This window comes from Agrilus planipennis, unplaced genomic scaffold, assembly GCF_000699045.2.
Source record: "Agrilus planipennis isolate EAB-ADULT unplaced genomic scaffold, Apla_2.0 scaffold65, whole genome shotgun sequence".
In the NCBI taxonomy this organism is placed as follows: domain Eukaryota; kingdom Metazoa; phylum Arthropoda; class Insecta; order Coleoptera; family Buprestidae; genus Agrilus; species Agrilus planipennis.
The window spans coordinates 266,873-279,881 of record NW_020439271.1 but is presented as its reverse complement, the minus strand read 5'-3'; the positions used below and the strand labels follow the sequence as shown (position 1 = coordinate 279,881).

The following is a 13,009-nucleotide window of genomic DNA, read 5'->3' as shown; positions in this document are numbered from 1 at the left end:
AAGTTGAAATCAAGGCATATTCACTGCCAAAATTCAGTTAAAAATTTCCATATTATTCGTTATTTTTTATTTTATTGAGTTTTTGGTCAAATTCCAAATTTTCTCTCAAACCGTATACTTTTTTTAGTATAGATAGCAATTATTTACCTCATGATATGCTGCAAAAGCTAATTAATCACGAATTTCTAATTTTATGTACTCTTGTCTCCGATTGTACCTCCCAAACATACTTAATTTGGTGAACACACTTTTCAACCACATTTATCTCGAAAAATCTTCTATTTCGCTGTATAGTATTCTAAACTAACCAAACATTCAAAAACTTTTGAACTAAATGTAACAACCCCTCAAAAGCATAAAATTGCATTTATACACTTATTTTACTTTATTATATATGTATATGAAAAGATGATTGAAGCTATTTGTACGAACTTTCCTATACCACGGTGTGCTTTGGAAAATATGGTGCCACTCTTTGCTGATTCCATGTAATAAAATATCGCTATGTTCCGTTTTCAAGTGTATAGTCTTCTAAGGCAACTCTAATTAAAAAAGTTAAAATTGAGTACACGTTTAAACTAACAAATTAAATCACAAATCAATTACGACTAGCGGCTGTTTGTTCCTGTTGGGATACAGACTGATTTTAAACCACCTGGTGCAGTATACATTAATTATATTTTTATTTTCCGTGGTTTTTCTTTTTGATTACTTATCCGTATCTATGCACTTACAACGAGGGATTAAGTTAAATGTGTACGTAGCAAACAGTGACTTTGCGAAATCCACCCATCAACATCATCACGATATTATGTATTGTTCGTGTTATGTTTATGAAGGGACCGTCTACGTGCAAGCTACGGAAGATCCATTTGAATTTCCGTTAAGGAAGGAAATGATGGCTGAGTGTCAAAAGTGCATTAAAGATAAGCGAGACGCCACGCGTAAACCGCTGTGTTCAGCCCAAGTTAATATTCTATCATCCAGTTGTCACAAGGTGTATCTTTTGTGAACAGCGTCGTTGCCATGAAATCAAAAGAATAGTAATAATACCTACACATATTTATAAAATACTGTGTACTATCTATACATATGCTGTTTGAATCTGCTTGTACCTAATAGATACAGGGCGTATAAAATTCATGATTAGGTACTTTTATTTATTACAATTGCAATTATTAAAAATGAGTAATGTATATTTATATAACCTTTGTCTGTCTGTCTTCAAAACGGTTGATCCGATTAGAATAGTACGTTGAAAACATAAACAAGATGTTATAAGGAATTATTTAAACTGCTTTTATATTGTTTATGGGTTAATTTTTAATTGTTTATTAATTATAACCTATAACTAACAACCTAAGTGTCATGTAAAGAAAGTTGAAGGTAAATGCTAGCCTTATACGGTGTTGACCAAATCCTTCACTGTGAGACTGCAAGCCCAAATCCGTTACTTTGGTCCTTGAAGCCCTAATTATGTCTCATGAGCGAAAATACTTAAGGATGTTTGGGAGGTATGTCAAAATGCTACGAAACAAATAAAATCTGAAAGAACGTTCCTCATTCAATTCTAAAACTCCTGTAAAAATTACAATTCACTTAGCCGTTAAAAAGTTATTGAAATTTTAAAAAATTGTAATTTTCACGTCATTTTATGGAGATTCGTTAACCGAACAGATTAAATTTATTTTTATACAGAAAAAAGGGATAGTAGGGATATAAATCAGAGGATAGCGCAGAGTCGTGTCGCCTTTAATAAAAAGAAGTCACTTCTATGCTCGCGAACGATTAATTTAGAAATTCGAAAAAAGTTATTAAAGGTGTATGTTTGGAGCACGGCATTGTACGAGTGCGAAACATGGACAGTGGGCGCGGCGGAAAAGAAAAGGTTAGAAGCGTTCGAAATGTGGTGTTATAGGCGGATGATGAGGATATCGTGGGTAGAAAAGGTTAGAAATGAAGAGGTATTGGAAAGAATAGGAGAACAGAGGACTCTATGGANTGGTCTCCTTGATGCAAGAACCCAGAGAGCTCCGAATTATGATATTGCAACGAAAAGGGATGGACCTGAAATGTCAGTACAGTATCGACGACAATATGTATCTAGAGGTTAAAATTTTTTTAACATAAGCTATTATTTCTACTATTCTACTTAGGCACGTTTATAATAATAATCCATTCTCTTTGTTTCAAAAATCAAACGGGTCATTTTGATTTTTAGGATTCCTTATCACAAAAGGAAAAAGAAACCCATACAGGAAATACTTCTCATGGAGGTATTAAAATTAATGTCAAATACTCTGGTCTGCAATCCTTTGGAGCTGTCAAAGTTCAAGTTAACGGTATCAAAAGATACGGTCGCTTATATTTTGACACTCGCAATGGAATCAAAATTTATAGAGTATTTCCAGTTGACCAAGAACCGTAAATGTCTTATAGAACAAGTAAAGGAAAAAAAATCCGAAAACCGTAAATTGTTTAACTGTAATATTAGTTTCTACGATTCATTTTGAAACAAAAGCGGGAAAAATCTTTGAGATTCGATTCCTATGATATACAAAGTGTTTCTCACATTTCGAATTTCCAAATTGACATTTTCCGAGCACAAATGTGCTTCCGTTTTGTTAAAAACGTCTCAACCATGCGCTTTTTATAGATAAAAATTTTCAGAAAATTTTTGCTATACAATCGCTATTATATCTTCTTGTAATGCTCCAAGTCTTCACCTTTTCCCATTCTTTCATTTACCTGCAAAATTCGACCAGGAGGGTTGTTACGTATTCATTGTGGTGCCAGCATCGTCACCGCCGCTATGCTACCACTAGCACTGCCACTTGTGCGAGGGTGAGAGTTGCTGGGTCGCCGGAAACGACGATGGAGCCCATGCCTGGCTGCGCCGGAAGTAGCGTAGGACCTGGGGCGAGATTAGCTGTCACCGGTTGTCCCCTCTGTTTACTCCTACGACTTGTCTCATATGGCATGCTTCGGCTGTTGCAGCTTCTGATGCTTTTCGATCAGCTATGTACGTATAATGGCATGATTTAGATTGTGTCTTACATACATAGTTAAAGTTCCTGTTATGTACGTGTTACTTAATTAACCCCGAACGAGACGATGAAATGTTAATCGGCAAAAAAAAGCAGGCGGAAAGGGGGTAGTTGCCGTAAAGTCTTCTTGTAGACGAAGAGATAGAAGGAAAAAAATGGCGAATTTGAAATCTTGCTCGAAAACTAACTAAACTCTGAGCCATCTAAAGTGGCGGCTGAAATAATAAAACTTCAAGAAGATTTAAGAGCTTATTTCGTCAAATGATTAACATCCCCAGGAATAAGGAGGACCGCCCGAATTTTATTTAGTGTCAATGTTAAGGGACAATAACTTACTGAATTTATCTTTGTAAATGTTGTACTACCTTCGCATCTCCTATATTTTGATAAAACAGAATAGTGGAATTCGTTTGAATACACCATTTTGAAAGTTTTCATATTATTTTGAGCTTTGTAGGTACATGTACATAACAGAATATAAAAAGTGTTTCGTTTGAATGGTGTCATAATGTCGTAATTGCAATGGCGGTCTATTGCTGACAGTTTTATTGCATGAGTCGCCACTTTAGATGGCTCATAGTTTAGGTAAGTACATTTTACAGGGTAATTCACACGGGAAATTTTAGAATTAGACATGAACTTATGTTAACTTGATTATGATAATCATCCAGGAATGAATACTTAAATGAAGAAAACTGGTAAATATTCTTGGATTTATTGGAAAAATACAAGGCCAACGTTTTACTCCAAAATTGGGATTTTGATAAGGCTTGATAAAGGTCCCAATCTTGATGAGAAACGATGGCTTTGGTCCTAATGCACAAATCCAAGAATATTTACGACAAAAATTTTTCTTCATAAAAACCTGATGTAAAAATTTATCGTACTTCTCGAAAACTAGATCAACTTAAATTTCTATTTGTAAGCACTGATCTACTTCTTTCACTCTCTTAACTCCTGTTCTTGCTTCTAATATATATCATGACCGAGAAGGTGTCCTGCAAATCTGTCTCGCCTCCTTCCTAGTGACTTCCGTAGCGCCTTTAGCTCTCCTACTCCTCAATACCTCCTTACTTCTAACCTTTTCTATTATCCAGACCAGAGGCGGATTAAATGTCAAGAGCGCTCTAGGCTAGCACCTCACAGACGCCCCTCTGGCGGTCATATATTTGCAAAATACTTTTTTTTTAATTGGATACTTCCTATTTTTTTTTTTAGGTTTAGAACCTTCCACGCGCGCCCCTTTTTAACCTTGCGCCCCTAGCAAAGGAAATGAGCTGCGTGGTATATCGGTATATTTAAATTATAATTATATGTATAAAAGTAGTATCGACCCTATAAACCACCCAAAATGAATAATTGTAAGCATCTATCGGTTTTTATTATAATTGTGCAAAGTAATTATCATTATCTCCAAGTGTTTTGATGAATTGCTCAAAAAAGGCGCTCAAGCAATTAATGAAGTAATTATTTATTTGTCACATTCAATGTTGAAACATGTCAATAATCGTGTACGAAGTTGATTTTGATTATCTTTTAAACATAGCGTTAATTGCGTGTTACTAACAAAAAGTAATGAATTAATTTTTGCTTCTGTAATTCGGATAAGATACGGGCTTTGGTTCACTTCGTTAACTGGAAATAACCGGTTATTGAAATGGTATCAGTGTAACCTCTTAATAGGGCAATGTAACATCATGTTATGTATTATAAAACCCATCAAATCCTGTTATTATTATCATCATCCGCATGCTATTATTTATGTTTTTAACTTTGAGGAATAAAAGTTAATCTTATGACGTTAATAACTTCCCTAATATCATGTGTTGCAATGATGAATCGGCGATAATGAAGAGCTATTTACAGACATTCATTTGCTTAACGAAACAGCTCAGTAAGAATTAACATTAGCTAACCTGATATTTCTGGTATGTACCATAATAAATAATATTATTATCTTCTCCAATACTCATTATTTTGAAAAATAAATTGAAAGTTCCTTTCTTAAACCGAGCTTCTTTTAGTCAGTGATCTGTCAGATATAGATCGCTATTTTTGTCTGTTCTCTTCGACAGAACACTGACTAATTTACTTGATGCCAATAAACAGCAAGGTAAACGTCATTTGCAGGAAGGACCCCACAATTTCCTTATGGAAAATAACCCTCAATCAGTCAAACTCTCCTTAAACTTTGGACTCAGGTAGTCCTTGATGTGTAAATCAAAAGTCTCAATAACCATTAGGTCCTCAAAATTTATATATCTATGTAGAGAGAGTGAGAAATTGCACACTCCATATTTTAGTGCGAACCGATTCGCATCGCGGACAGGATTTAAATATCAATTGGTCCTGAAAAGACTTTAAATCTAGACATGAAGGTCTACCTGAATCCAATTTCATCGACGGCTAATGAAGGAATTAAAATTACCAAAAAAACAGAAGCATGTAACTATTTCATTTTCTGTAGTCGATTAATTGTTGTACTTTAATTTGTATATTATTTTAATTAATTAATCAGAAACGCTTTAGAATTTCGTATTCAATTAGTAACTTCATGCCCCAAACAACCAGATTTTGTTTTCATTTGAATTCACGTTTGGTGATAAAAACTATATACCTAACTATTTAGGGTCGTTTTGAAAGGACACTGATATAAAGTTTTGTACTAATTACTGCAATTTTCTTTGTTTTTCTGATAGATGTTAATATAAATTGCAAAATACGTTATTTTATACAGCATTTATATTTAAAACATATATATCAAATATTGGAAGGTTATTAAATTAATTAATTGGAATTTNCAGCCCAAGTTAATATTCTATCATCCAGTTGTCACAAGGTGTATCTTTTGTGAACAGCGTCGTTGCCATGAAATCAAAAGTCGGGATATGCGGGATCGGGATAGTGTTCAAATCGAATAATTATATATTTTCGAATTTTTTCATTTCTACGGTCATGAATTTTCAACAACTAAATGTATTTTATTAGATAATTATAGATACTAAACACAGAAGAAGGACATCGGCCGCCGATAAAATAGATCTCCAATAAAGAAATAAATCAGCATCACAAATTATACCGAACACAATTTTCTCATAAAAGGATTCTTTTTAAATGTTTTAAATGAACAGTTAAGTTGTTAGAGAAAGGTTAGAAAAAAAGGGAACATTTTGGAAATGACTTCAGAAACAAACATCCGGTAACATTACGTTATGTATTAACTTTGCACTACTTTTCATCGATTTCGCCAATAGAAGGCGATCGTTATGTGTCTCTACCAATGACATCATACTAATTCCGAAAGATCTATAACTACGTGACCCGCCAAGGCAAAAAAGAAACGTAATTTGTTTGAGTAGCAAAATAATTTTCAAAACGGTGAATTTCTAAACCACCCAATAGAAAAACGACTACGGGCCCATGGATTCCTCAATATTAGCCGTTACTAGAATATATTTAATAGTTTAACATATTATTTCCTAAGTCCTGAAGCCCAAACTATCAGTCTTTTCTATCTCTCAATGATAAACAATATTTTAAAATTGGATAAAAATGGAAAAACGGACCAATGATTCACAAACAGCTACCATACGACTTCTCCATTCGTTTTTCATAAAATGCTTATTACCATAGATTCACAGTTACACAATCCACCAAATTCCAAGGACTTCAAGCATTCGTTTATTAGGAAAAATAGAAATGTTTTTAAAAACTATTACAAAGATAAAGTTATTGCTGAGCCGTTGTTTTAAACGCTTAATTCTTCACTTTATGTGCGAGCACGCCACTGGAACCATCCATCAACACAGATGAACCGGTTCGTGACAGGTAGCCTTTAATTAATATAGAAGCGCTCCGCCCAGCTTTTCGCGTTAGCTCTCTAATGGATTTCCACCCCCAAGTAAACTTTCAAATAACTCACGGTATAAATCTTAAAGAAGCGTCATGTTTGTTTTCATATTTGAAAGTCTAAGTAAACTTCTTTACTTATTTAGAGGAGCATCTCCTCAAAATCAAAAAAAAGAAGCTGGGCAAGTGCTGCAATCATATTTGCACACTGAGCATTCCGCAAATTATTACGCGTTTGTTCAGTATAACTATAGAATATAAACTTTTATGTAACTTTTCGGGAGTTACAGTGTAAAAATGTTAGTTTTGTACAGGAAATACTAAATAACCCAATTTTACATTTCTTCATGCAAAACTAATCTTTTTCACATTGTAAAACTCCCGAAAGCCCTTAATTTGGGACAAATGCACTTGCCGTTTATTAAATACAAAAACAACAAAATTTTTTAAAAATGATATGAAAAGTATCCTATACATGGTATTAAAACCTTTTTTTTTAATATTCATCATAGGTAATACGATATCTAAGGATTGCAAAAGGCGCTCTTATACTGAATGTTAGGCGAAGGGACGTAGAGACATCGCAGGATAATTTAGTTGTAGAATTATCCCATTTAATTCCCTACTATGTGGCATAACATAACATAAAATTTCCGAATCACAGCAACTTAACTTTCATTTCTTGGAAATGGCTTAAAAACTTTCGTGAAAAAATTAGGGAGAAGACGTTTTAAACAATTTTCATTTGTAGATAAGCGCTTTATGCCTAGGTACATATGCCTTCCGTGAGTTTAACAGTCACTGTGTGGAACTAATCATAAATATACGGCAATATTTACTGTATTTGAAGCCTCAACCATGAGATGGGTTAGGAAAATCCCCCAAATGAAAGGGGGATACCCACCATAAAGTCATCTACCCTATCTAAACTAACATAACCTAGATTAGATATGGTTAGCTAAGTTATATTGTGTAAAAGTTAACCTGCTCCCTCTGGGGAACTTTTCCTACCGCCTCCTTTATGATTGGAATGTCACTTATCTCTAATAGACGCAATGAAAGGAAAAAAATGTGTTACAAAAATTACATGTAAATATTCTTTATAAGGTATTTAATTCAATCAGCACCACCTTTTAAAATATATAAAAATACTGGTATGCAAGGGAAGAAAAAGTAAGGAAAGAGCGAATATTAAGATAGAAGGGGAAAAATTAGAAAGTAATTAATTTTCGGTATCTAGAAAGTCACTCTGGATGAAACAAGCAGTATAAATATAAAACAGAGGATAGCGCAGGGTCGAGTCACCTTCAACGAAAAGGAGTCACTTCGGTGCTCGCAAACGATTAATTTAGAAGATTATTAAAAGTATATGTCTGGAGCACGGCGCTGTACGGGTGCGAAACTTGGACGGTGAGCGGGGCACATTCGAAATACATGTAGTGTTATAAACAAATTATGAGGATACCGTGGATAGAGAAGGTTAGAAATGAGGTTTTAGAAAGAATAGGAGAACACAGAGGTCATTAAGGAAGTCAATAAGAAATAGGCGAAATAGGTTGATAGGACACCTTCTCAGGCATGAAGAGCTAGGTAGAGACATATTAGTAACAGAAACAGGAGTTAGAGGTGTAGAGGTAGACCTAAATTAGATTACTGTTCACAAACAGTTAAGGATATGGGATGTTCTGGTTTTAGGAAAACGCGAAAATTAACTCAGAATAGGAAAAGGAAAGGAATAAGGTGTCCAACCAGTCTTAGGACTAACGACCTTATAATGATGAGGAGAACAGATGGAGGTCAATAATAAATTAAACGAGATAGGTTAGTAGGATACCTTTTCAGGCATGAAGGGCTAGATAGAAAACAAACTGAAAAAAATTAAAAGCAGAAACCTGAGTTAAGAGGAGTAGAGATAGTAGACCTTTCGGGGAAGAGTGAAGATGCGTGTCCAACCAGTCTTAGGACTGACGACCTTTTGATGATAATGAAGGTATATATACGTACCCATAGCATTGACTTCTTACGGTTTAGTGTAAATTCATTCATTGCAAGGTACCAATAAGAATACCACTAAGATACAGTCGATGTAATATGCGCGTTTGAATGTTACTAATTTTAAGAATCAAATCAAAACACAGGAACTATAAAGAATTTCTGTCGTTATTCTGTTATCTCATAAATAAATATCTCAATGCCTTTACCAGCATTGTTTCTTTTCTGTTTCGAAATGCTTTATCAAATTTATTACCGTTATTTTTGGTCGGTGATGCAAACAACCAGAAAATTGCTAGTCATTGTTCGTATTCTTTTAATTTGTCACTTTAAAATATCAAAATCACAAAACTGACATTTGTCAATCAAAACTTTAAAAACGCTGAAAATTATAAGCCTAAATACATTTTCTCGTACAAAAACTGTATACGTCTGTCTCATTTATCAGGGGGTGTACAATTAACTGCAGTAAAAGGAAAACAAACTTGAAAGTTTATCGTTGATAAAGCATATGAGCGACTATGGCTGCTATTCTACAACAAAGTCATACCGTAATGGAAAACTACAGAAATAATTAAGGGTAAATAACAATGACAGATGATCTTACGTCAACTATAAATAATTGCTAAATATTATTAATCTATTTCTAATGTTTTTTGAGTCTACATTACTTGCGAGTGTGAATTTTAATTTCTCGTATGTTGAAAGGTATTAATATTGTTAATATTTAAATATGTTATTTATAACTTAAAGCAATAGTTAGCTAGTACCTATCCTAAGAAGGATAATTTATTGAAAAATGGTTGCATTTGTTTTAGTAGAAAATACTTACAAGCTTATTGAATCTCACCTCCATCTATATTTTAACGTTTTAAACATAAATAATTAATGAGGTAAAAGGTAAAGTTTGCTATAATGAACTTAAAAGAAACTATTTTTTATAAGCAAATGTGGGATATTTAATTTTACTTTTCGTGATTATTTTACAACGTTCTTTGACATGTTTTCGTTTTAATTTTTGAGCTTTCTATCCCTCACAATCAATTTAAATTGCACAATATTTAAAATTTCTTAAAAAAACTTTAAATCGCATTCATGATGTAAGAATTTATTAACATAGAAACAAGATAACAAGATGCATTTTACTTTATACTCCTATATTTTTAGGAATAATATTGACGATATCATTTGTAAACATGGAAGCAAAATATTGTTCTGATAGATTAACTTTTTATGGCACTGCCAGCTAATTATTGCGCAAAATATTTATGTTTAAAGTTTTAAGCAAATTTTATATGACATTCGTTTAATATTAATTGGCGCTATCAGCCGATGTTGATACACGTTTCTAAGGCATACCCTTTAAATAAAAACCGTGACTTTGAGTTTTATATATTTTTTGTAGAAAAACATAATACAATCAATAATTACCTGCTAGTCTAAGAAATTTGCGCAGAACAATATCTACGTTTTAATTAATAATATAAATAGTTATTCTACTCATAGTGTATAAATAAATAGATAATATATAAATATAATTAATTGTATTTCTCTATTTGCTATAGTAATAGTACATAGCAACAAAAGTCATTTTCCCTGCAAAGTACATTCGTACTTATAATAGGTATCGGATGTAGTATTCCAGTAAGGAACATTGTTATTACTTATTATTTTTCTCCCACTGGGAGCAGAATAATTTGTTTGATTTTCTTCCAATCGAAGGTATACTTTTGAAGTAAATCAATTTGCTTTTCGATTAAGTAAATAAAAACAGCACAAAGATACTGTCAATAGATATCTAATCGGTTTCTCGTCTTCTTACCCCCTACACGTTTTATAAAACAGAAATCTGTATAATTGGAGCTACTAAGTATGTAGAAAACATTGTGTACCGTAGGCCTTCCATCTGGCGTACTACATCCACATTAAAAACTAAGTACAATTACTCAACTTCCTCTGCAACAAAACTTTTTCCTCTCTTATGAGTTCCGCCAAAAGGCTCATAGCTTTGTCGATTTGCTTGGGCGAAGCTTTGCTGAAAGCTGCCCTGATGTAGTTGCAGGCTTGATTAGGATCGGCCATGAAAGCGTGGCCGGGAACGAAGGTAACGTGCTTATTTTTCACCCCTCTGTTCAAAAGCATATCGTAGACGTCTCCTACTCCGCGAACTTTTATCCAAACAAACATGCCGCCAGATGGAACCACCCAGTCACAGAGACCCTTCAAATGTCTCTCCATAGCTGCCACAGTGCAATCCCTTCGAATTTTGTAAAAGCTGCAGACGGTACCAAAGTGAGCTATCAGCTTCTCAAATCCCCAAGTTTTCAAAAGATTTTGAACCATGACCTGAGAAAAAAAATATAATGAAATATAGATATCCAAGGAGACAGAGGCGGATTAAGTGTCGAGAGCGCTCTAGGCTAGCACCTCATAGACGCCCCTCTGTCATATATTTTGCAAAATATTTTTTTTTTATTAGGTACTTCCTTATTTTTTTTTTTAGGTTTAGAACCTTCCACGCGCGCCCCTTTTTAACCTTGCGCCCCTAGCAAAGGAAATGAGCTGCGTGGTATATCGGTATATTTAAATTATAATTATATGTATAAAAGTAGTATCGACCCTATAAACCACCCAAAATGAATAATTGTAAGCATCTATCGGTTTTTATTATAATTGTGCAAAGTAATTATCATTATCTCCAAGTGTTTTGATGAATTGCTCAAAAAAGGCGCTCAAGCAATTAATGAAGTAATTATTTATTTGTCACATTCAATGTTGAAACATGTCAATAATCGTGTACGAAGTTGATTTTGATTATCTTTTAAACATAGCGTTAATTGCGTGTTACTAACAAAAAGTAATGAATTAATTTTTGCTTCTGTAATTCGGATAAGATACGGGCTTTGGTTCACTTCGTTAACTGGAAATAACCGGTTATTGAAATGGTATCAGTGTAACCTCTTAATAGGGCAATGTAACATCATGTTATGTATTATAAAACCCATCAAATCCTGTTATTATTATCATCATCCGCATGCTATTATTTATGTTTTTAACTTTGAGGAATAAAAGTTAATCTTATGACGTTAATAACTTCCCTAATATCATGTGTTGCAATGATGAATCGGCGATAATGAAGAGCTATTTACAGACATTCATTTGCTTAACGAAACAGCTCAGTAAGAATTAACATTAGCTAACCTGATATTTCTGGTATGTACCATAATAAATAATATTATTATCTTCTCCAATACTCATTATTTTGAAAAATAAATTGAAAGTTCCTTTCTTAAACCGAGCTTCTTTTAGTCAGTGATCTGTCAGATATAGATCGCTATTTTTGTCTGTTCTCTTCGACAGAACACTGACTAATTTACTTGATGCCAATAAACAGCAAGGTAAACGTCATTTGCAGGAAGGACCCCACAATTTCCTTATGGAAAATAACCCTCAATCAGTCAAACTCTCCTTAAACTTTGGACTCAGGTAGTCCTTGATGTGTAAATCAAAAGTCTCAATAACCATTAGGTCCTCAAAATTTATATATCTATGTAGAGAGAGTGAGAAATTGCACACTCCATATTTTAGTGCGAACCGATTCGCATCGCGGACAGGATTTAAATATCAATTGGTCCTGAAAAGACTTTAAATCTAGACATGAAGGTCTACCTGAATCCAATTTCATCGACGGCTAATGAAGGAATTAAAATTACCAAAAAAACAGAAGCATGTAACTATTTCATTTTCTGTAGTCGATTAATTGTTGTACTTTAATTTGTATATTATTTTAATTAATTAATCAGAAACGCTTTAGAATTTCGTATTCAATTAGTAACTTCATGCCCCAAACAACCAGATTTTGTTTTCATTTGAATTCACGTTTGGTGATAAAAACTATATACCTAACTATTTAGGGTCGTTTTGAAAGGACACTGATATAAAGTTTTGTACTAATTACTGCAATTTTCTTTGTTTTTCTGATAGATGTTAATATAAATTGCAAAATACGTTATTTTATACAGCATTTATATTTAAAACATATATATCAAATATTGGAAGGTTATTAAATTAATTAATTGGAATTTAGACCGCAGCTATCTCTCAAAAAGAGTGATAACCTC

General features: G+C 33.3%; 2 protein-coding genes across 2 annotated transcripts in view; both read right to left on the bottom strand.

Annotated features, from left to right (window-relative positions):
• LOC108734117 (homeobox protein orthopedia-like) overlaps positions 1-9,560 on the bottom strand; it is a 64,223-nt gene extending 54,663 nt beyond the window's left edge. Inside the window, exon 1 of the mRNA XM_018465515.2 lies at positions 8,901-9,560. The gene's annotated coding sequence lies outside the window, so the exon portion shown is untranslated. The remainder of the gene's footprint in view (positions 1-8,900) is intronic.
• A 704-nt stretch (positions 9,561-10,264) lies between these two features.
• Positions 10,265-13,009, bottom strand: part of LOC108734116 (kynurenine/alpha-aminoadipate aminotransferase, mitochondrial-like) — a 7,978-nt gene continuing 5,233 nt past the window's right edge. Inside the window, exon 5 of the mRNA XM_018465514.1 lies at positions 10,265-11,234. Within this exon, the coding sequence (XP_018321016.1) occupies positions 10,821-11,234 (414 nt within the window). The 3' untranslated portion in view covers positions 10,265-10,820. The remainder of the gene's footprint in view (positions 11,235-13,009) is intronic.